This window comes from Marmota monax, unplaced genomic scaffold (assembly GCF_021218885.2).
Source record: "Marmota monax isolate L192 unplaced genomic scaffold, Marmota_monax_Labrador192_F-V1.1 WCK01_AAM20220418_F8-fsc00009, whole genome shotgun sequence".
In the NCBI taxonomy this organism is placed as follows: domain Eukaryota; kingdom Metazoa; phylum Chordata; class Mammalia; order Rodentia; family Sciuridae; genus Marmota; species Marmota monax.
The window spans coordinates 23,384,185-23,407,925 of NW_026694710.1; the positions used below are offsets into that span (position 1 = coordinate 23,384,185).

Consider the following 23,741-nt stretch of genomic DNA (forward strand, 5'->3'; position numbering starts at 1 on the left):
AGGGGGCGTGGTCCGGATGGCTCCGCGGCGCCTGCCACCCGGCTGCGGCGCTGGGGACCTGGGCAGCAGGTGAAGAGGCGGCGGCGGGGCAGGGAGCGGCCTCCGAGGGTAAGGTGCCGCCGGCCTCGCGAAGGCGGAGGCGGCAGCGGCCCGGAGCGACTCGCGCAGGCGGAGCGGCCCGGAGTGCCTGGGCGTGCCGCCTCGGCGTCCCGGCCTGCGGGGTACAGTCGGGCTGGCGGCCGGCGCGGCTTAGCGCGCGCCCGCCCCGCGCCCGGCACCCGGGCGCTTCCGCACCTAGTGGCCGGGCCTGCGAGTGCGCCCTGTCCCCGGCTGCCCGCCCCGCGCGGGTGCCGCCTCTCTCCGTCCCGCTCCACGCTGTAGTTGGGGAGGTGCCTGAGACCGCGGAGCTCCCCGCCTGGCTCGGCCTCCCCGTTTTGCATCAGTGAAACGGGTCTGATAGCAGTTCCCACACCGTCTGGTAGGACTCCCGGGTTGGGAGTCCAGCATCTGCCATTTAGTAATTGCTCAATAAACGTTAGCTGTTCTCCGCCCTCACAGTAGGGTCTGCATCCGGCGGTGGTCACTAAGTATCTCGTTGCTTAAATAAGGGAATGAAAGTTGAATGAGCGATGAGCAAAGTATTATGAAAACCATTAATCCCCCGGCGGTGCCTATGGGTGATAGGAAGGCTTCTCTGGCAGTGAGCAGTGTTGGGCCTGGAAGAGCAGATGTATTAGTTTGCTAGGGCTGCCATAACAATACAAGTGACTTAGACTACAGACTTAATTTTTCCCACAGTTCTAGAAGTTGCAAGACCAAGATCAAGGATCAGGCAGGTTTGCTTCCCCTCCTCTTCCCCAAGCTTTCTCCTTGGCTTGCGGGTGGCCATCTTTGTGCTTGTCCTCACAAGGTCTCTCCTCTGTGCTCCTGCATCTCTGATGTCTCTCTGTGGTCCAAATCCTGTCATCTCATAATGACATCTTTGAGACTGGAGTAGGGCCCACCCTCTTGGCCTGGGTTTTAACTTCATTACCTCTTCAAAGGCCTTGATCTCCATGTGCAGTCACATTTTGGGAACACGATTGAGCCCTTAACGAGGAATTCACCAGGGGGACAAGGAGGTGAATATTTGCCAACAGAAATGACAGAATGGCCAAGGGGTTATAAAGCAGGGTGCCCCAGATGTTTTGTGTTTTTGCACAGGGCACAGCATATTATTCTTATGCTGTCCTGCATTTTCTTTTTCGTTTACCCCACCCCACCCCCCAATTCAAAGAGGATAAACCCTCTTCATTCTTGGTCTGACAGACTTAACTCTCAGGTTTCAGCAATGATGTCTCTTCCTTCAGAAAGTTTCCCCTTGACCCTCCCCGCACAGGTTTCCTCCCCCTACTTAATAATGCTCCTGCAGTGCTGTACTTGTTTTCCCACTGGACTGATGCTTCATGAAGGCGTGGATGAGCATATGGAGTTGTTCACCGTTGTACCCTCAGCACCTGCAGACAATCGATACTCTATAAAATTAAGTAATTGATGGGAAACTGAGGGCCAGGGAACAGATCCTGTTCAATTTGCCAGCACTCATCCTTACAACAATATCTTGTACATATTAGACGTACAATACCTATTTAACTGAATTGGCCTTCCTAGTAGACAGAGTCAACATAAAGCTAACGCAAGACCAAGGCTTGTTTGCTTAAACCCAGCACTTTTGTCTCTGGGGTGGGGTGAGGGACTAGAAATAAGCGAGTTGAAAGTGCTATATGTATATAATGGAGTTTTATTGAGCCATAAAGAAGAATGAAATATATCATTTGCTGGAAAATGGATATGACTTGAGAGATTTTTGTAAAGTCAAATAAGCCAAATTCCGGAAGGCAAGGGTCATATGTTTTCTTTCATATATGGAAGGTTGATAGGAAAAGAGGGGGATCTCATGAAATAGAAGGGAAACCAGTAGAGTAGAGGAAGGGGGCCAGGGTGAGGGAGGAGGGGAAGGAAAGGGGAAACACTGGAAAATGAAACTGACCAAATTATATAATGTGCATCTACAAGATGTCACAGTGGATCCCACTATTGATATCATTATAATTGTATTGATATCAATATAGAAAAAAATTTTTAAGCATAATGGGCAAATACCCCTTAGGATCCTTCTAAGGAAGCTTGGTATTGAGGCACATGAACTTTGGACCCTTGGAGAAGTAATCTATTAATGGCTTCACTGAAAAACTTTGACAAACTCATCCATTTGTGTTGGACCAATTGATAGAATTGCAGCACACCCCCACCCCCACCCCAAACAAGGGCTTTTGCTGTAGGTGCTTTCCCTGCAGGTTAAAGTTACATTCTGGCTCTTGTTCCCTTTAAAAGCACTTCCTCATTCACATCCACCCAAGGGAAGGGTTTTCTTCCATTTTTCTTTTTCCCTATATTTCCATCGTTTGATATCATTCTAACAAAGCCAAATTTTCTACCTTTATATTTCTGGTATAGATCTGTAGCTTTTAGGAAAAGAAAAAAAACCTTAGAGTATCTAGTCCAAGGTTCTTGCTGTAGTTTGGGTCTTATATGTTCCCCAGGGGCCCATATGTTGAACACTTGTTACCAGACTGGTGCTGTTGGGATGTGGTGAAAAGAAGAGGGGCCTTATAGGAGGCCCTCGGGTCATTAGGGCTGTGCCCTTGAAGTAATGGTGGGGGCCCAGCCTTCTTCCTCTACACTCTGGTCATGAGGTAAGAAGTTTTGGTCCATTATGAATAACTGCCAGGATGTGCTACCACAAAGCCAAAGCAATGGGGCCAACCCATCATGAATTAAAACTCTAAAACTATGAGCCAAAATTAACCTTTTCTCTTTATAAATTGATTATCTCAGGTATTTTCTATAGTAACAGAAAGCTATCACACTGAGCAGCAAACATGGACGAAATCCCTGTGTTCCTCCTGTCACACCAGCACCTTGTATGCCTCATATTTGTCCTGAATTGTGTAAAGACTTCATGCAGTGCTTGTCGGTGGGGTCACTTGAATCAGAGAAAGCAGTAGATTGAAGAGGCAACTGATTTGGTCAAGGGAAGCTTTTGCTAGTGACTTAAGAAGTGTTTTACCTCACAGTTTGGTGGGTCAGGAATTTAGGCAGATGTCAGCTGGGTAATTCTTTAGTTCCATGTGGTTTCATCTGGGACACTGAGTGGTATTCAGCTTCTGGACAGGCTACCCTGGGGAGTATGAGCATGGCTTCCCTGGGATCCGGAGCCCTGGAGCCCTTCTCCCTCTCCAGGTAGTCTATCTAGTTGGATGTCTACAGCTGACTGAGGCTTCCCAGAGCCAGTTTTCCAAAAGATGGGAAGTAAAAGCTGTCAGCTCGTAGGCCTGGGCCTGGGAGTGAGCAGTATGTCCCAATGTCTCACTGTCACCCTTCTGTTTAAGTGGTATACTGTGCACTTATTTTGTTGTCCTTACTAGAATATCAGCTTCATTAGGGTGGGGACCCAGCATGTTTTGTTCTTTGCTATTAACCTATAGCCTAGCACACAGTAGTTATTATAGTTGTCATATGATTAAACTTTCTGTGTACACATAACGGTTTCCTATCTGTTGGTCAGCCTTTTGTTGCTGTAACAAAATCCCTGAGAAAATCAACTTAAAGGAAGAAAGGTTCATCTTGGCTCACAGTCTCAGAGGTGTTAGTCCCAGGTCACTTGGTTATATTGTTTCTGGCCTGTGATGAGACAGAACACCATGGTGGGGAGGGTGTGACAGAGCAAAGTGGCTCACCTCACAGTGAGCAGGAAGCAGAGAGAGAGGGAGAGCAAGGGCCAGGGGTAAAATATACCCTTTAAGGACACACTCCCTGTGACCTACTTCTTCTAAGACTCTACCTCCTGTCCACCTGGTGGACCACATGAGCCTTTGGGGGACTATGGCATTATCCCATTGAGAGTTAGGGTTCTTAGAAGGCCTGTGAAGCTCACTGTGGCCTGCCATCTAGGATGGCATCTCCTGCCACTGAGTCGCACTCAAGAGGCCTACTGCCTATGGTCTGTCTGCCCTAGGTAGCTGCCTGGCTCCTTCCCTGACTTCCCTCACACCTATCAGAGAGGCACAAAGGCCCCGGATCCAGCACGCTGCTGCAGGGTGCCTCCTGTTGTCTGGTGAAGGTAGTTACTTTGACTTGCACCTCATTTCCCTAAGATGGCCCCTGATTTTCCCCAGCTTCCAATTCACTGACCATAAGTTAGGTGTTTGACAGATGTGGGTTTGATCTCAACTAGTTGTCTTTTTTTAACCTTGTGTGGATATAGGTGTATTGTTTTATTTTTTAATTTAACATATAACTAAGTAGACCATGAGAGGTACACTTAGTATCATGGTTGTATTCTGGATTTACACTATCAAAAACAGTGACCGTTTAAATATAAATTTGTAGGATGACATTTCAGTTCCTCAGTCATGTTTCAAGGGCACGATTGTCCCACGTAGCCAGTGGCTACTGTGTTGAGTACCCAGCAGAGAGCATTTCCGTCCTGCAAATGGTGCTCTCTAGCAGCACTGGTCTAGATGCTGCCAACTGAGCTTAAAGAGGGGGGGGTATGTGTTTGAGCTGAAGGAGCGCTGCCATGGGGAGGTGCAGAGGAGCGAGTGCTGTGGGGGCTGCTTCATGTCCAGTGGTGGTGTTGAGTCTCCTCTCATGCTCTGCTCCAGGTCTCATGGTTTAGCATGGACCCTGTTGCTGCCCACAGCTGCCATCTTCTCCAACAACTGCATGAGCAGCGCATTCAGGGCCTGCTTTGCGACTGCATGCTGGTGGTGAGAGGGGTCTGCTTCAAAGCACATAAGAACGTTCTGGCAGCCTTCAGCCAGTATTTCAGGTGCGTATCTCGTACAGCCTACCAGCTATGGGGGACGCCCTTCTAGTATGGAGGCATTTTGATCACATTTTTCTATCTTCTTGAGTTTGACTATTCTTATCTTTTTATGCCCGTGGGGGTTTTTGGGGGGTGGTATTTTGATTTTAGTTCAACTTAATATGATTATTGCTTTTATGTTTAGAATGACCCAAAGGAAAAATACCTCTTAACTAAAGTGTATTTGGGATGATTGAAAGTGTTTTGGTGGGCTGGGGATGTGGCTCAAGCGGTAGCGCATTTGCCTGGCATGCGTGCGGCCCGGGTTCGATCCTGATGTTGTGTCCACTGAAAACTAAAAAAAAATAAATAAATATTAAAATTCTCTCTTTCTCTCCCATGCTCGCTCGCTCTCTTTAAAAAAGAAAAAAAAGAAAGTGTTTTGGTACTTTTGTCTTTTATTTTGATATTTTGATTTAATTTCAATTTTCTGCATATATCTTCCTTTCAGGATAAAATGATTAAGGAATTGAATTCCTGGTAACAATTTTTCTGTGATAAGAAATCAGAGTGGGGGCCAGGCAAGGTGGTACATGACTATAATCCCAGCTACTTGGGAGGCTGAAGCAGGAGGATCACCAGTTGGAGGCCAACCTGGGCAGCTTAGTGAGACCCTGTCTGAAAATAAAATAAAATTTAGAAAGGGCTGTGGATTTAGCTTAGTCGTAAGGTGCTTGCCTCGCCTGCAGGAGGCCCTAGGTTCCATCCCTAGTACTGCAAGGGGAAAAAAAGAAAAAGGAGACAAAATCAGAGGGGGAAAACATTCTATGGGCTGCTTTATTTTCTTTTTTTCATCTTTTTTTATTCTCATTTGAATATTATAAGACAATATTTGGTTTGAATTCAACTTAGTTTTCCCTGTAATCATTTCTACTTATGTGAAACATTTATTATTCATAAATGCTGAATAACACCAAATAGTTGTTACAGTGTATTTAACATTATTAAAGTTATATATTCTACATAATTTAGTTTTCTGGTTAGCAGGTTTATTTCTCTTTAAACACAATGACTTCTTTTTCCTAAGTATTTTTTTGTTTGTTTGCAGCATGCGTACCATTTTCTTGCTCTAGTAACCAATATAGGGAACGTGATCTGCTCTTTCCCTTGTAAAGCCCTGAATCATGAAATGAAGTCTGTCACAGTCCACAACACTACGGATTGTCATGAACCAGCTCCTGAAGCTGGGCCGCAGTTTTGTCCATATGCAAAATGGCCCCAGACCCTTGGGCTTTGCTGTCACCTGCTTCTGCCTTCCCGGGTGCGTGGGGGTGCAGAGGAGGGGTGGACATAAAAGGAGTTAGGTCTCTCTGTTGTATGGCTGTTTTGAGCTGAAATAATTCAGAACTGAAGGCCATTTTGGGAAAACAGGTGACTATATTTGACAAAATGTCATCAACAAGCTACAAGACAGTTTACTAACTCATTTGATTACGGTACACACAGTACCAGTTCGTTCACTGTGAATTTGACTTGTACCCAGAAAAAGAGCCTGCTTTATGGCATCTTTTTTTTTTTTTTAGATTCATTAACTCATGAGGTGTCTTACTATTGGCTTATGGACCATTGGGTTGCCAAAAAACCTGCCAGTAATTAGGCATTTACTTGTTGCAAAGCAAAATATGTATTAAGGGTTGGTTTGTTACAGGTGTTTTTATTTTTAGGAAATTTTTAAGGCACTTAGACATGAAGATATTCGTGAATATGTTTTAAAGTCTGAAATATGTCATTTGTCAAACTAAATGTAATATTCAAAAGCATGAATTTAGTTTTCTTTATTTATATGTAATTAATATATATGGATAATTGCAGATTGAAAAGATATTTAGAACATTCTTATTTATGTTAAGTAGATCATGTTCATAATAATTTTCAGATCTGTCTTTGTGAGTCATAAGCCATATTGCTATGTGTAGATTTTTTTAAAATATTAAACATGAGTGTTATAAGAAAAAGCAGATTGTAAGAATAGTTTTCATCATAAATGGATTTTTTTTTTTTTTTTAAATCAGGAGCCTCTTTCAGAATTCTTCAAGCCAGAAGAATGATGTTTTCCATTTGGATGTCAAAAACATCAGCGGCATAGGGCAGATCCTGGACTTCATGTACACCTCTCACCTAGACTTGAACCCAGACAATATTCAAGTAATGCTGGACACAGCTCAGTGTTTGCAAGTTCAGAACGTTCTGGATCTGTGCCACACATTTTTAAAATCAGCCTCTGAACAGCCACCTGGCATGCCTTGTAACAGTACATTCTCCCTGCAAAGCACTCTGGCCCCAGATGCCACCTGTGTTATGAATGAAAACTACCCTCATTTACTGCAAGAGTGTCCTGCAGGGACCCAGCATGCTAAGGTTTTGGATGAGCCGCATCCTCACGCTCCGTCAGTCAGTCTTCATCATTCCACAGGTGAAATGTCCAAACAAGCCCCCAGTGCTTTAGACAGCAGCTGCTCAGAGCTGCCTTGCAAACAGCCAAGTTACTATTACAAACTCAGAGACTTTTACAGTAAGCAGTACTGCAAACAGACCGCTTGTCCCAGCCAAGAGCGAGGAACCGAGCAGCCTTTCGCCTTCACTTCCCCTGCAGACCTCGCTGCAGTGGACAGCCAGTCTTGTGCTATCAGTCATTCTGAGTGTCTCCTGGAGTCTTCCGAGCACTTGCCTTCTACCTTCCTGGCCCAGCTGCCCAGTGACTCCATCCCAGACCCTGAGTCGGATGCCCCTGGCCAACAACCTACCAAACAGATGAGGCTCAAAAAGGCCATTCACCTAAAGAAACTCAATTTCCTAAAGTCCCAGAAATCGGCAGAGCAAGCATCTGAACACAAGGTGGATTATGGTTTAACAAAGAGGACGGAATCTACCCGTGAAAATATGGCAGAGGAAGCTAGCAGCCGAAGTACTGAAGAAAAAGAAAGTGAAGACATCAGTTCTGAGAATTTTAATTGCGTTAGTGAGATGGAGCTGTCCGAAGCCCCCGCCACACTGGAAGATCAGTCCCAGAGTCTTCATTCACAGAGACAGTACGCATGTGAACTGTGCGGGAAACCTTTTAAACACCCAAGCAACTTGGAGCTGCACAAACGGTCTCATACAGGTACACTGACCCGTACCCACAGGCACGGGGAAGGAAGTCACTTGCAGTGACACCCTGCCTTGTTTGTATAAGAAGCTTTGCTCTTTCCTTGACAAGGTCATTGGTGTTCTTAAAACTCAAGTGACATTAACTACACTTTACTCTTAATTTTTAATGATGCATCTTAAAATTCTGCAAATGGTTTTAAAATAGAGCCATTTTTGAAAGATGGACTACTTTTTATTTCAGGTGTAGTTTTATGTGACAAACTGTCCATTTCTAAAGAAGTGTAGTCAGTTATTTTGATGTGCTCAAAATTCTTAATTAATTCTAAAATAGTCATGCTATATTTAGTTGTTTCTTTAGAATTAGATCAAGTTTATTTTTTCAAAGCATAATGTAGGTAATTGAAACTAAAATAATGCAGTTTGAATAATTCTAAAAGGTCTCAGAAGAAATATGAATATCTGATTTGAAGAATTGAGATTTGGAAGCCTTAAGCATTTGATATTTTCAAAAGAAAAATTCTTCCATTTTAAACATTGAATTTTCAAGGTTTTATTAATTCATTCCTTCTCCCCTTTCACGAATTTTTAGAGGTATTATACCATATGTGTTATATGTTGCATATATAGTATACCATATACATATTACATTGTATAATAGCTACATATAACTTTCCTTCCTATAATTAGACATGATGACTTTAATAACATTACAAATTAGTGTACAATTATAGTCATGAGACAGTGTGCACAGGAAGCTTCCAGAATAACTACACATACAGTGTGGTCATTGCATTTTTTGATGTAGTGTTCTCTTATCACTTGGGATTCCCGGTTTGCTTAGGTGATTATCTCTTCATGTATATTTGGGAGACATCAATCAGTAATATTTGTGAAAGCCATTTATAAATATCAGTGAATTTGAATATAAAGTGCTGTTATAATTATTACTCTTAGTTCAAAATGTGTGGGCATCACAGACTTGGTTTTGCCATGAATTTTGCTCAAGTTTCCTGCAGCCTAATGATCACTATAATTTTTTTGAGAAATTTAGCTGTTTAGCTTTAAAGGAAACTAAATTACTTATTCTGAGAGAACATCTGTTGAGAGGGCAGCAGAGCCTGGGAACCCTCTCTGGGACCTGCCATCCCAAAACTGTCTTCAGAATAACACAGGGCATCATTGCCCTTTCCTCTTCTCTCATGAGCCTGCGGTGGAGCCTGCCAGTGGCTACGTGGTGTGACGATGTCCCATCCTGGTGGCCAGTGAAGTGTGCTTGTGCGTCACGGACTTCCTTCTCTTCATTTCTAATGTAGCACACACTGATAGACACAGCCCACGTGGACAGAATGTCTTGGACCTTGGTTTTACCAGTGCAGGGATACCAAGGCCAAAGTCTGACCCACTGGATGGAGTTACTAGCCTTGCTTACTTAGCACCTGAGTGACCAGTAACCTCTCATTTTTCAGTATATCTTTTAAGGGAATTTTAACTTGCCTATTATCATAGTAATTTTATACATAATCCTTTTTTGGACTCCCAAAATACAGACAATATCATTATAATCATTTAGGGCCCACGAAGCTACAGTGAGCCCAGAAAGCTAGCAGAGCCCAGCTGTGTGGTCAGAAGGGAGCACAGTGTTGTTATTTCTCGAAGAGGGTCTTAATGTAGCATGTGATCTGAGTGGAACAGGGAAAGGGAAGGCTGTTGGCTCAGGCTGCTCCTTGGTTTGTGTGGCCCACGGGTGGCACCTTGATGGACACCTTCTGCAGGTCCTGGTCTGCAGGCTGTGTGCACACAGCTGTGGTTTCATGTAGCGGCATCCATTCTCCATAGTCTGTCCTGTCCAGGATCACTTAGAGCTACTAAATGGGAGGTGACTGAAAAGACCGCAGAGGAGCACCTCTCCCATTGAAGCCTCACTCTGTCCTGTGAGCATGTCCACCAAGGCTGGGAGGCAGCAGAGAGGGGCTGTCTCCTTGTCCCATCATGTTTTAGGAGGTCCACCCTGTTTGGGGCTCCCGCATTCACACTATGGGTGGTGCGAATGGGCTGCCTGTCCTCTTAGGAGCCAGTAGTAAAGTGGAGTCAGGTTCCCGCTGTTCAGCAAGAAAACTGCAAGGAGAGCCTGGGGTTTGCGTTGAATGCAGATAAATACATTCAGCTTCACCACAGGTTTCTACCTGGAGAGTCATTTGATTTTTTTTAGAGGAAAAGCATAGAGATTTCACTGAGCACTATTTGTGAGAGCCAAGTGACAGTGGAACTAGAAACTCCGCTGTCCTGCTGTGGGGAGAATGTCCTGTTCCGTGTGAAAGAGAACAGGGATCACTTAAACATTTTAAATAATTATTGCTCAAATGCTAGTACTGGTTTTACAAATTGTTCTGTTTTGTTTTGCTTTGTTTTAGGTGAGAAACCTTTTGAATGTAACATATGTGGGAAACATTTCTCTCAGGTGGGAATACTCTTATTTACTATTAATAATTGGAAACCTGAAACGCAGTGTCTATTTTTATTATGAATAAGATACTCTTTTACCTCTGATAATATCTATTACTTGAAGATTCCAGAATAAATCAGGAGATAGCTTTTAAGAACACAAATTTCTAGTTCACGAGGTCGGGCAGGTTCTCACAGTACCTCTTCCTTTCCCTTACTAAGGGTGGGTCCCATCCTAGGTATGCCTTTTCTTTGGTGAATGAAATTCCTGTGCACCACACACAGTGTTGTTTCCCTGGAGCCTACAGATGATATTCCACCAGTAGTCGTCTTATTCTCATCAGGACTAGATGTGTGTGTGTGTGGCACTAGGGATTAAACCCAGGGTTGCTTTACCACTGAGCTACATCCCCAGCCCTTTGGGTTTTTTGTATTTTGAAACCAGGTCTTGCTGAATTGCAGAGGCTGACCTTGAACTTGCAGTCCTCCCACTTCAGCCTCCCAAGCAGCTGGGGTTACAGGTGTGCACCACTGTTCCTAGCCTAAATCATTTTTATTACCTGCTTTTACTGCTCTCCTTTAGCTGATCTCCATTAAGATCTTTTGAACACGTAGTTAATTCTCTCATTTAGAAAACCTTTATTGTACCTTCTTGTGGGCAGGTACTGTGCTAGGCCCTGGACTCAAACCTAGAGATTTAATGTTTTACAAAAAAGTTCTAGAATTACCTGGCTTGTGGGCACCTGCTTTTCTCTCTGAAACGTTAAGTTCATCTCTTTATGGCCAGGTGCAGAGCACTGGGCTTCCAAGGGACATAAGATGGCAGCCGCTCTGGGGCCTGAGGGCAGATATCTGCAGATGCTGCTCAGCCAGAAAAATAAGCTTGGGCTGGTCCCCATCAGGAGTGGGAGACTCTTGGTGTGGTAGGGCTGGGCAGGGAGGTCCTGCAGAGCATGGAAGCAGTGAGTGCCATCTTGCCCCACACAGCTCTCAGTGTCGCCTGCATCACTGAGGGTGCACCCACTTTTCCACACACCAGACCTGCCAGCCATATCCACTCCACTCCTCCCTCTCATTAACTCCCCGCTTGTAGTGATGTCCCAAATCCAGCATTCTTCCTGTGCGTGAGCAACCCTGTCCTCCCCGGATGATCAGTTCCTCTGGGCTGGGCAGTGTGTTTATGTCATCCCAGGGGATGCTCCTGCCCAGGGAATGGGGAGCGCATAATTGATGAGATGAGCAGAGTGCTCATCCTCCAGCACCATTCTAGTGGCGATCCTCCTGCCCGCCTGGCCCCAGGGTCCAAGCTTGGTCTGTAGAGCCAGATGGTCTAGATTTGAAGCCTGCCTCTGTCAGGGATCATGGCTGTGCAACCTTGAGCAAGTCAGTTCCCTTATTGGTAAAATAAGGATAATAAAATTGCTTACCCCAAAAGAGCTGCAGGAGGGAAGGAGTTAGGTGAAGCTCTTGGCGTAATGAGTTACTCCCTTCATCCTGATACTCTTGCCCCATCCTACCTCACCAGCCCTCACTGCTCTGTGTCCCAGTCTCCCTGTGGGACCTCCTGTCCCCACCACTTCCCACATCTTGGGTGTTATGGGCAAGCCCCCGACCTGCAAGGCTGTTGATAATGAGCAATGGCAACTTCTCTGGTCCTTGTTTTTCTTATTCTTAAAATGGGAACACTGCTACTTCATGGAAACATTCTGGAAAGCGTGTTCTACAGTTAAATTGCGATGATGCAGTATGTTCTGACATTCTGCTCAGAAGCCCTCCTGACTCCCTCTGGTAGCCAAAGGAAAGCCAGCATCCAGGCCTCCTTGTACCTGCCTCCCCTTCTCCTCTGGCACTGATGCCTGGTGCCTACTCTCAGAAACGCTGACTCCTGGTTTGGGTGGACTCCAGTATTGTTATTTAGAAATCAGTGATTTTGCCATGTAGACAAATTGGAGACTTGCTTTAGGTCCTGGCCTTCACTTGCCCTCTTAAACCCTAGCAGGCATCCCTGTCTGAGGCAAATGCCTCCTCTTTTCTTCTGAGTTGGTATCTGTGTTTTTGTTAGGTTTCTATTTTTAATTTTTGGTACCAGGGATGGAATCCAGAGACATTTTATCACTGAGCAAATTCCCCAGCCCTTTTTCTTTTTATTTTGAGATGGGGGTCTCACTAAGTTGCTGAGGCTAGCCTTGAACCTGAAATCCTCTTGAGTTGCTGGAAACGCAGGTGTGCATCACCACACTCTGCTTTTGTTGGGTTTCTGTGAACATAGAGTTATCTGTAGCCACAGTCTTCAAATGTTTGTTGCTGTGTTTTTTTCATAGTGAAATGATGAAATTTTTATGAACAGGAATTGTTTTAAAGACTTCATTCAACAAGGTTTTATTGCAAGCCTGTTATATCCCTGTTCTGTCCACGAGATTTGCTGTGGCTAGAGGGGACCAAAGTAAGGCCTTGGGGAGCTTATCATTCAGAGGAAGAAGTGACCACTGATCATCAAGGACACTCACATGGAATGTGCTGGGCTGGGATACGAACAGGAACGGGAACAGCGCAGGCCGAGGAGAGCGTGCCTTTCCTCCTAAAGGCGTGGCGCATGAGGCAGGGCAGCAAGTGCTCCAGAGTGCCCTGGAGACAGATGTGTGGTAAGCCAGGCGTCCCTGGCCTCCTAGGGCAGGAGAGTAGCAGTGCTGTTTGCATGGGGATGCTCAGTGCATGATGCCCACAACCCTCCCTTAGCCCCAGTAATAAACGGGAACACGGTCGTGGTTGCAGTGTACGGGAACACCCCCATGTTGCTTGCCAGAGTGTTTTAGTAGCAGTGGGTGCCTAAAGCCTTGTCCTTCTGAGAATTAAAAAGTTTAAAAAACACGAGTCAGAATTTCTGACCCTGTATACTGAGAACTTAATGTTTAGTACAGTTAGATTTTATTAAAAGTTAACTGTGCCTTCATTAATGAGCCGGCACACTCCATAGCATTCAGCTTATGAAAGCTGCTAGCTTCTTTTTTTTTTTTTAATTGTAGACGGATACAATGCCTTTATTTTATTTATTTGTTTTTATGTGGTGCTGAGGATGGAACCCAGTGCCTTACGCATGCTAGGCAAGCACTCTGCCATTGATCCACAGCCCCAGCCCTGGTATCATCTTTGATTGTGCAACAGACCACATACCTGGTAGCATAACCTGCACGCTTCACCTCTCAGGTTCTTGTGCAGTAAGGCTCCATGTTGCTTTGGGAATGTGCCTGTGACTCTTCTGAGGTGCCCTGTCTCCTTGCAGTGCACATAGACCAGGGCAGTGATGGAGAAGTCAGTCCAGCAAATGCAGCTTCTTTCGAAAAGGAGCAGTTGTCCTGTCCCTCAGGGAGGCAGAAAGAAAAGCACCGGGGAGTCCATGCAGGATGAGTCCTGAGAGGCGGAACAGGGTGAGAGGCAGTAGTCTCCCCGCATTGGTGTCTGGACTGGGTGGCTCCCTCAGTTCCCATGCTCATGACACCTTCCAGGTGTCTGCTCAGACAGAGGTTCCAGGGTGCAGGACTAATGCCAGAGTGATTTTTTTCCCCCTCCATGATAAAAATGTAAAAAATGAGGACATTGAGATGAACTTTTGCAATTTATCTTTTTAATTTTACAACTTTATGGAATCCTAAAGTCTTGATACTCCTGAACTAGATGGCTTTTAAGGTCTTGGATCCCTTTCACCTCTAAAATCCTTGAGATCCCTTGACTTGGTCATATTATCACTCAGCTGCTGTTTGGAGCACTCATGGAAGAAAATTGCGGCAGGGTCTGTTCATGTTTGAATACCGACATTGAGTCCATGTCAAAAGGGTTTATTGTAAAATCATTCAACCCGGGTTACTTTTTTTTTTTTTTAATATTTTTTTAGTTGTCAATGGACTTCATTTTATTTTTTATGTGTGGTGCTGAAAGAAAAGGCAGAAGTCAAACCCAGTGCCTCACACATGCTAGGCAAGCGCTTTACCACTGAGCCACAGCCCCAACCCTTGGGTTACTTTTCTATGCAGATTTTCCGTTAAGTTCATCTTTGTTTGAAGTGGTATTTACTTTTTAAAAAAATTGAAATTCCTTTACTGGTAGTATTTTAATTATAGTTTTAACAGCATAAGTTTTGGAGTCAACAGATAAATCTGAATTAGAGAATTCAATCCAAATTTTATGATCTGAAGCCAGTAATTTACTTCCCAGATTCCTTAGTTCTGTACAGAATGTGAGTGATATGCTCTGTAAGTCCTTGTGTCAGCCAGGAATGGTGAGTACACTCATAATCCCAGCATTTGGGAGGCTGAGGCAGGAGGATCTTTGACCATATGCAGGCTCTCAAGACTGGCCTGGGCAACACAGACCCCATCTCAAAAAAAAAAAAAATTGTGGCAATTGAGTTAAACACTATGCACAACAATTTTGCAAAGGGCTTAGTTCGTAAGATCTTAATTCTTGACCAATGAAAGCTGTTAGCATTGTTACCACTTAGAGGAATTTTGATTTTTAACCTGGCCTGTGCACTCAGGAGGACCTCCACATGGGAGCCTGGCAGAAGCTTACCAAGCACAAACCAAAGCCCGGACCTTGCAGACCCAAGTGTGCTGAATGATCTGTGTGGATTACATTCAGAAATCATCTAAATGTAATGAATTATCCTATTAGTTTTATTTAGTCTACTTTCATATTATTTATCAGACCAACATGTGCTCCTTACTTTTGGTAATGGGGGTTAAGCCCAGGGGTGCTAACCTCTGTGCCGCATCCCCAGCCCTTTTTATTTTGAGACAGGTCTCACTAAGTTGCTTAGGGCCTCACTCTAAATTGCTGAGGCTGGCTTTGAACTTTCGATCTTTCTGCCTCAACCTCCTGCCGCATGCACCACCATACCTGGCCAAATGTGCTTTTTGATGTGGGAAAAAGAGAATTATTTTTATTATGTTTCCAGTAAGAAGTAGGTAAAGAAGCGTGTGGATGTTTTTTACTACTGCTTATTACGAGGAAGACCATTTGATTATATTTGGTCTGAAAATAAATAATTCCATTTAAGCCATGCTGAAAATTAACTGGCAGGTTTTTAGTCATGATACACAATTTACAAAACAACTTGAAGCCGTAGGGTCCAGCTTTACCATTGAGCAGCAGTGCTGTTCAGATTGTTCCAGGACTGATGGGCTGTTCTGAGGTTCTGAAGTGATTGGCTTAAAGCCACCAGTGATGTGTCTTTCCCACCCATGGGCTTTTTCCCGGGTGCCCAGTGACTGTTGTGTTGACTGCTCACAATGAGCTGGCTTTTTCTCAGGGTTGCTCCACAAGTAGAGGAGCTCAGCATCACACAGACCACTGTTTATTTGTACCCCAACCATGTAACTGGAGTAACTATTCTTCTGAATCTGTTTTCCATCTAGAAAATAGAAATAATGGTAGCAGTTACCAGTGGCATGTGTGACTTTGAACAAATGTGCATTGCTGTTGATATTTGTGGTGATTTTACTCTTCTTAATAGTTATTCTTTTAAAAACAGGATGTTTCCCAAAGTTTTGCCAAATTCTTTTTCTTTGTTTATTGAAAATAAACCCAAGTTCTCCTTAAGCTGAATTTATCTTAGTCTAACGCAAGCGTCTGTCTGAGTGTTTCCTGGGGTGTGATAGACATCGTGAACTCCAAGTCATGTAGCCCACAAGTTCTTTATATTTGAGTTTTCACTCACAGGTGAACTTAAAGTATACTTTGCAAAATTAAAAAGACAGTTTCTTAGTTGGATGCTATTCCTTCTCACCTTGTCTCTCTAGAGCATCCTGCCTACACATTGGAGCCATAGGCATCTTAGTTTATTTGTATGTTTTTGTCTTTTGGCAACAGAATACTATAAAAAATTAAATGGGGAAAATGACAGCTTGAGACTATTAAATTAAGGCAGTATAAAGTCTTATCTCCAAATCCTAATTTGAAATATTTCCAAATAGTTTTTTAATATCTACAGCATTTGTGACTTTCATTTCTCTGTACTTTAGGTAACTTAATATTGACTTCCCATGATTAGTACTTGGAAATCTGTTTGGTGATCTCCTTATCAGTGTAACTTTGCAGAGCCCTGCTAGTTTCAGAAATTAGGAACTCAAAAGGCCCCATGGTACTGCCAAGTTTCTCCTGATTTGCATTTTTGCACAAAGGTCAAAATGATAAGCCTCCCAGGCAGAACTAACTGTGGTGCCCCAGGAATACTTCCTTATGCCCAAAAGCACTTTTTTTTTTTTTTTTTTTTTAGAAACAGTGAATACTGGAGTGAACATACACAAGTGCTTCTTATTCTTCCAAATGTTGTTGCACATAGATACACAAATAAAATGCATCGAGGTCTGTTTACAATACAGGCTGGGGACCAGAGCATTTACAAAGGTGGCACCTAGAGTGGTCACACGTGCAAGGCCACAGCCAGGAGCTCCTGTGTGGTCCAGGTGGCTGCACCAGAGGCAGAACCTGCTGTCCTTGACCTTCTTGCACATGGCTTCTAAGTTGTATCTCTGTAGTCGTCATTGAAAGTTGGGTTGAACCTGGCTAAATCTGTAGTTTTCCTTTTGAATTTATACAACTTTAAAAAAAGAAAACTCTGATGATTGGTGTCTCTCTTCTCCTCTCTTTGCAGGCAGGCAACCTGCAGACTCACTTACGCAGGCACTCTGGTGAAAAACCCTACATCTGCGAGATCTGCGGGAAGAGGTTCGTCCTGGGCTCGGCCTGTGCATGATGGGTGGGTGGGGGTCACGCCCTCTGGCTCTTCATGTGAAACACAGAGTGAGAAGAATAAAGTGGGCTGCGCTGTGGCTCAGTGGCAGAGTGCTCCCCCAGTGCGGATGGGGCGCTGGTTCAGCCCTCAGCACCACATAAAAATAAAGGTGTTGTGTGTATCTACAACCAAAAAATTAAAAAAAAAAAAAAAAAAAGAACAACAACAAAATTAAAAGAAAGAACATCTGGGGCAGGAGTCTTAGGAAGGAAATGGGACTTAAATGAAACCTTATGTTATACTAAAACTTTAATTCATTGCAGGATGTCATGAACATAGACTGATGTTCCAAGGAGGGCACTGTCTAGTAGGGACATGAGACTTGCAGCGTGGGTGGCTAGACTTCAGGGGAGGTGGCAGGAGGGTGGTGCTAGGCTTCAATGGGCAGGTGGATTTTGACCTGAGAAGTGAGAGCTGAGCTGGCAGCAGAGTATCTGATGCAGGTGGAACGAGATGAGTAGCAGTTTCCTCTGCACAGGGTGGTATACATGAGGAGCGTGTCCCCAGACAGCCCACAGCCCTCCTTCCCTCACTTGGTTATGTTTCAAGGTCTTCTACTCTGCCACCCAGCTGTTATACTAAAGCCCAGCTGTCAGCCAGGACCACTAGCCACAGCCTGGGTAGATCTGTTAAATGCCCCCTGTGTGCTCAGTGCTGTGGTCACAGCATAAAATCCAACAGCACAGATTCTCTGCCTCTGACAAGCTCCTACTGAAGAATATCAGGGTCAGAGACGAGCCCTGGGCCAGAAGAAGGCAGAGCCCTCTGATACTGTGGCATCACGTGCTGTGGGAACAGCAGAGGCAGGAGCGACCCTGATTCAGGCTCAGGTAAACACTATCTCTGCTGTTGGTAGAAAACGGGCTAGAACCAAGCTGCCCAGCCAGCCATGTCCCCCTTCTGCTGTGGCTTCTGGAACACGGTGCCAGGTATCACGTGCTCATATCAGTGCCTCACTCCTGAATCTCACCCTCTCTCAGTGTTTCTAGTCATCAATTTCTGAGTTCCATGAGGAGTCACCTCTGTGTGCAGCCCCTTCCCCCAGAATGCAACATACTCCTGTTGGGTGTGCCGGGAAGGAACAAGCACAGACTTCCTGGGTTGAGTTGCTGCCTCGGCAGGTTACTGACCGTCTGTGGACTCAGTTTTCCCATCTGGAAAGTGGGGTGAAAATGCCTCCCGGTGGTGTGAGAGTGTGTGAGGTGACACTTTTGAGGCATCTGTCCCGTCACCTGGCACACAGCAGCTGTCGGTGGAGGCTGGTTGTCTCCGTTCAGAGCCCTTTCTCCCTCTGCCGCAGGACGTGTGTGAGTCTCCATGTGACTGCAGGAGAGCCTGTTCCCTCCTGGTCTTCAGGGTGCAGGGGGCGAGCTTCTCAGGCTCGTTCCCTCCTGGTCTTCAGGGTGCAGGGCGTGAGCTTCTCGGGCTCGTTCCCTCCTGGTCTTCAGGGTGCAGGAGGTGAGCTTCTCAGGAGTCTTTCTGGCACACTGCCTCTTGGTCCTGAGCCTCCCTTGCGGGAGGAGAGCCAGGGCTGCATTGCTGAGCACAGGCGGCCACACTCACCCGGGCTCTGCAGGACTGCAGCACAGAAGGGCCTCACTTTCCTCCCAGCCAGGGCTTCCTTCCCCTTTACAGCCTGGGGAATGAGGCAAGAGCACAGGGGGTCTGCTCTCGTGCAGTGTAAAGCTGAGGAAGGAAGTCAGGTGGAACCAGGCAGGAAAAATGCAAAAACAAGACCTTGCATCATGTTTTGCATTTCTTAAAAGAGACACAAGGAAAAACGGTTTAAATGCACATTTCAGGTGAATCAGACCACTCTGAAGCAGAGCGGGAACACGTTGTCTTCCCCTCAGCGGCTTGGGTCACTGAGACCCTCAGGAGTGTCGCCAGGCTCTTAATGGAATTTTCCAATTATATTGCAGGTTTGCAGCCTCCGGTGATGTCCAGCGTCACATCATCATTCACTCGGGAGAAAAGCCACACTTGTGTGACACCTGTGGCCGAGGTACAGCAGAGCACCCTCCTTTGCCCTGAAGGTGTCTGCTCCAGGCCACCTGGCCCTCAGCTCACCGCCTATTGTGATCTCCCTAGGGTTCAGCAACTTCAGTAACTTGAAGGAGCACAAAAAGACGCACACGGCTGACAAGGTCTTCACCTGCGACCAGTGCGGGAAGTCCTTCAACATGCAGCGGAAGCTGGTGAAGCACAGGGTCCGGCACACCGGGGAGCGTCCCTACAGCTGCTCCGCCTGTGGTGAGCCTCTGCCTCGTCCCCTGGGGGTACCTGGTCAACCGTGCAGTGGGAGAGCACATCCTGCTCCACCTTGAGCTGATCTGATTGGTGCCTCTGATAGACACTTGCTTCCTTCTAGGCAAGATGACAATGATAGTTTTCTTTGCCACCTCCTGTGGTCTCTCATTCCAGTGTTCAGGAATGTGCTCACTGTGTGCCTGTGAGGTATCAGAAACTGTCCCCAGTGCTCTGGATAGAAGATGACCAAGAGTTTCAGGCACTGAAGGCTCATGTCCAAATGAGAAGGGTGCAAGCTCTGGAGGGTGCTGGAGACCAGAGTGTCCTCCTGGAGCCCTGGGGGCACACGTTGGGGGCGAGGGGATGGGCTTTGTGGGGTCACGGATTATACAGCAGATTATACAGCATGTCCGTGGCTTGGTGACTTCAGCACGGAGGACAGTGGAGAGCTGGCGGGCTGGGCACGGGGGCAGTTGCTGCCCAGATGAGGATGCAGAGACGGAGCGCCTGTGAGTGCACGGTGCCTGCCCCCAGGCAAGGTGTGTGCCCAGGACCAGCACCTGACCACGGTGAATAGATGAGTGACAATCATCTTTATGACGATCTCTTTAGAACAAGTGTGGGATCCTGGAGCGCAGTGCTGTGGAGAGTGGCCTGTTCTGGTTGCGCTGGTGTCTTAACTAGGGCAGGACTCGGGGGATGCAGCCAGAAGGCAGCCGTGTTCTCTGCTCCCTGTTCTAATTGTACACCAACACGGGCAACACCATGCCACTTGGAGCCTCTCAGAAACTAAAGTTCCATCACTTCTAAATTACAGACTCGGCCTTAGATCACCAATTTAAAATGTCACTTCTGAATAATCATCACGACCATGGGCTTGGTTTGGAGTTAAATTTCTCTTCCTCCCCAGCTAGGACTTGCTGCTGCTCAAGTCCCACTAGTGGAGGAAGAAAGGGGACCTCTGTATCCCCACCTCAGGGTTCTGCCCTGCCCCTGCTTCTGACTTACAAGGTCAACCTTAGGGGGAACAGAGACATAAAGGGAACGGGAATATTCCTACAAGTCAGGTGCCTAGAGAGTATTCCCATACCATAAAATTCACCCATGTAAAATGAATAGTCAGGGTGTTCATATATTCCCCCAGTTGTGCCGCTCACCACAGTCTCATTATGAACCGTTTCAGGACCCCAAAAGGAAACCCCATACCCATTAGCAGTGACTTCCCTTCCCATCCCCAGCCACCAGCAACTGCCTGTCTACTTCTGTCTCTGGGTTTGCCTGTTCAGGACGGCTGTGTAGTGGAGTTGTACCCGGGCTCCCTGTAGCTGGTGTCTGACTTCTTCACATAGCCCCTGAGCTATGGCCATGCAGGGACAGGGTCTGGCATGGATGAGTTTCATTGCTCGCTGTGTAGACAGGCTTCCTGCTGCGGTGGCTCATATTCTGAGCTTTGCCTCTCACACTCACTGCATGGCCCTGAAGACAGGCGCCCCTCTCCCGCACACCTGACCGCACTGTCCCTCCAGCTGACCCTCCCTTCCGCCCTGGGCTTTGCAGAGTTTGTGCCTGGGAAACTCTTCCTTAGTGTCTCCTTGCCCTCTAGGCGGCTCTCGTAAGTGGATTCAAAGCAGCTCAGCTTGACCTCGTTGGTCAGTGGCTGCACACATTTTGTGAACGGAGCACGGAGCGTGCCACCTGGTGCAGTGCTGACCCTCCTCTCTGCTGCCAGTGCAACCGCCACTAGCATGACCATGTAGAGAAAGGTGCCATCTTGTCATGCCTCGTCACAGCAGGGACGCAGTGGAGCCAGGCTCCTGTCCATGCATGAGGCATAAAGGAGAGCCTTCCCTTGTCCTTTCTGCTGTGGGGAGTTATCATGAAGATCCCACATGTCAGGGACGACGCCCTCGCTGTGGTATCCATCACCTAGGTAAACAGTTGGCAGCACTTGCATGTGCAGCAGTAAGCCCCCATGCTGAGGCCTCCAATCACAAGTGTCCAGACCTGAATACAGTGCGGCATCAAGACAGGGTAGAAAGGGCTTCCACTGTGTCCCGTGAAGACAGTGGTGCTGGACAGAATGCAGCAGTGAAACAGGCAGTTCCCAGGGCGTGTGGATTTGGAATATGTATGTGGGAAAGTGCCCAGAGTTCAGTGTGTGGGTGGTTCCGTCTAGTTGGATTGTTCAGGTGTTTTTCCCTAGTACCTCACCTGTTACGTACCTCTTAGTCCTTTACCTGTTACGTACCTCTTAGTACCTCACCTGTTATGTGACTAGGGCAGAGAGAGAGAGTTGAAGGAACAGAGCGGTGCATAAGGCAAGGTCTCGCACACATGCGTGCAGAGGGAGGGCGTCCTGTGTGGGCACAACCTTGGTACTGATGGACGATTTCCACTTCTCAGCTTCTTGCCTATTTTGACTATGGAACTCCATCTCTTTACACAGAAAAAGGAAATAGGGCCTGGGGAGGTTGTATGTGTACTACAGGAGTACCCTCAGGAAAGGCGTTTCTGACTTTCAGGGTGGCATGTTGGACTTAGGAACGTCAGGGAGACTGATGAGGGGAGTCCAGACGTGGGGAGCGCAGCCCTGCAGGTGGCCTCTGTGCAGGGGCACAGTGAGTCCCTGGAGGACTTTCACTGAGACTCAACACCTGCAGGCCGGTGGGGGTGGGAGGACTGCAGCAGGAGGAATACTGCCCCAAAGTGAGCAGGTGCCATCGGCCACCAGCTCTCCTTAAACCATGGTCACTTGGTGTCAGGAGGAACGGGATCCTTCCAGAAAGGCCACTTCACAACCCTGGTCTTTCCCCTGCAGGGAAGTGTTTCGGGGGCTCCGGCGACCTGCGCAGGCATGTCCGCACGCACACCGGGGAGAAGCCCTACACGTGTGAGATCTGTGGCAAGTGCTTCACGCGCTCGGCCGTGCTACGGCGGCACAGGAAGATGCACTGCCGGGCTGACGCCGAGAGCCCGGGCGTGCTGGAGGAGCTTGGCCGTGCCCTCGAGACCTCTGACCTGGAGAGGTCCCAGAGCTCCGACTCCATCTCCCAGGACGTGTCAGTGGCGCTGATGCCAGTGTCCGTCAGACTCCCTGTCCACCCGGTGGGAAACTCCACAACGGAATTTGACGGCCAGTCTGCCGGCTCCTACTGCAAGTTACGCTCCATGATTCCCCTTCCTGGTGCCAGTGCCCAGGAGAAGCTGAGCTTGGACGCTATCAAGCTGGCCAAGCCCCAGGTGCCCCAGGCCCAGCCCCAGGCCTACACCTACCCAGACATGGACACTCCAGCCAGCAGCGAACCGCTGCAGGCCGACAGCACAGCCATGGTCCGCTCCTCTCTGGCTGCTTTGGACAATCACTGCCCTGATCCCCTGGGCGGCCGTGCGTCTTCCGCGGCTTATAGGAACTCAGAGGGGCAGTTTTTCTCCAGTATGACACTCTGGGGGCTGGCGATGAAGACACTGCAGAATGAAAATGAGTTGGACCAATGACCCCACATCAGCACCTGCTGCCCAGTGTGGCTTCCTCAGTGTGGCCAACCAGTCTCGAGGCCACAGTCCTCCATCCTCCTTGCACCTGGTCCCTGCTGACCATCAGAGAATATGTAGATGCTTCCCCTCCTGACAGTGGGAGGAGGCCCACTGGTGCCCCTGGAGCAGGCGTGGGAGTGGGGCTCCTAGAGCCTGGGGCAGAAGAAGCCATCACCTTACCTTCCACCAGCATGAGCGCCCATGCTTTGTGTCAACTAGTGTACACTTTTGTGTTAAAAGGAAAAATATATGTGTAATGATACAGATATTATTTTTGCATTTTTACAAGGTTGAAATTTGTAGCATTTTGTATTTTTATTTACAGATTCTATTTGTATAGGAAACATAATTTAATTTGAATAAACAAAACTTGTTTTCTATATAATATTTGTTTTCTCCAAATGATGATCGTCTGAAGACGATGGTGGTATAAAAATAAATATCAATGTGCAAGGCCCTGGGTTTGATCTCAGCACTGGCAAAGAATTAAAGGTTAGCAAGGTCTTGGCAGCGGAGCTGAGTCGTAAGTCCAATTGCTCTGTCATCTGACACCAGGGACCCTGAGCTGCGAGCAGCCTGGGCCCCAGCAGCCACACAGCCTCTCTGGTCCTCTGGTTTTCTTCCTTCAGAGTGAGAAACACCTTATGGGGCTCGTGACCTGAGACCCACTTGGAGGTGCCGCCCAGCCCCCTGCCCCGAGCAGGGCTTCCTCTTGCCTCCCAGTAG

At 46.9% G+C, this 23,741-nt stretch overlaps 1 protein-coding gene across 4 annotated transcripts; it reads left to right on the plus strand.

The window, feature by feature from the left end:
• The first annotated feature begins 6 nt into the window (after positions 1–6).
• Zbtb49 (zinc finger and BTB domain containing 49) lies at positions 7–23,530 on the plus strand. Of its 4 annotated transcripts, none has more exons than XM_046423638.1 (8): positions 7–69; positions 4,707–4,873; positions 6,922–8,012; positions 10,411–10,457; positions 17,091–17,164; positions 19,154–19,236; positions 19,323–19,484; positions 22,300–23,530. In XM_046423638.1, the coding sequence occupies exons 2-8, from the start codon at positions 4,722–4,724 to the stop codon at positions 22,974–22,976; spliced, it is 2,286 nt and encodes a 761-aa protein (XP_046279594.1). In that variant the 5' UTR covers positions 7–69; positions 4,707–4,721; the 3' UTR covers positions 22,977–23,530. The 4 variants fall into 4 exon arrangements, with proteins under 4 accessions (XP_046279594.1, XP_046279596.1, XP_046279593.1 ...); XM_046423637.1 differs by having other exon boundaries at positions 15–108; XM_046423639.2 differs by lacking the exon at positions 7–69 and adding an exon at positions 5,958–6,170 and having other exon boundaries at positions 4,754–4,873.
• The last annotated feature ends 211 nt before the right edge of the window (positions 23,531–23,741 follow it).

What these genes read in the sequence shown, in the direction of transcription:
- Zbtb49 (XM_046423638.1), top strand. Translation starts at nt 4,722, where the DNA reads ATGGACCCTGTTGCTGCCCACAGCTGCCATCTTCTCCAACAACTGCAT. An exon ending in GCCTTCAGCCAGTATTTCAG is followed by an intron (nt 4,874 to 6,921) that starts GTGCGTATCTCG and finishes TTTTTAAATCAG; the next exon opens with GAGCCTCTTTCAGAATTCTT. An exon ending in GTGTGACACCTGTGGCCGAG is followed by an intron (nt 19,237 to 19,322) that starts GTACAGCAGAGC and finishes TGATCTCCCTAG; the next exon opens with GGTTCAGCAACTTCAGTAAC.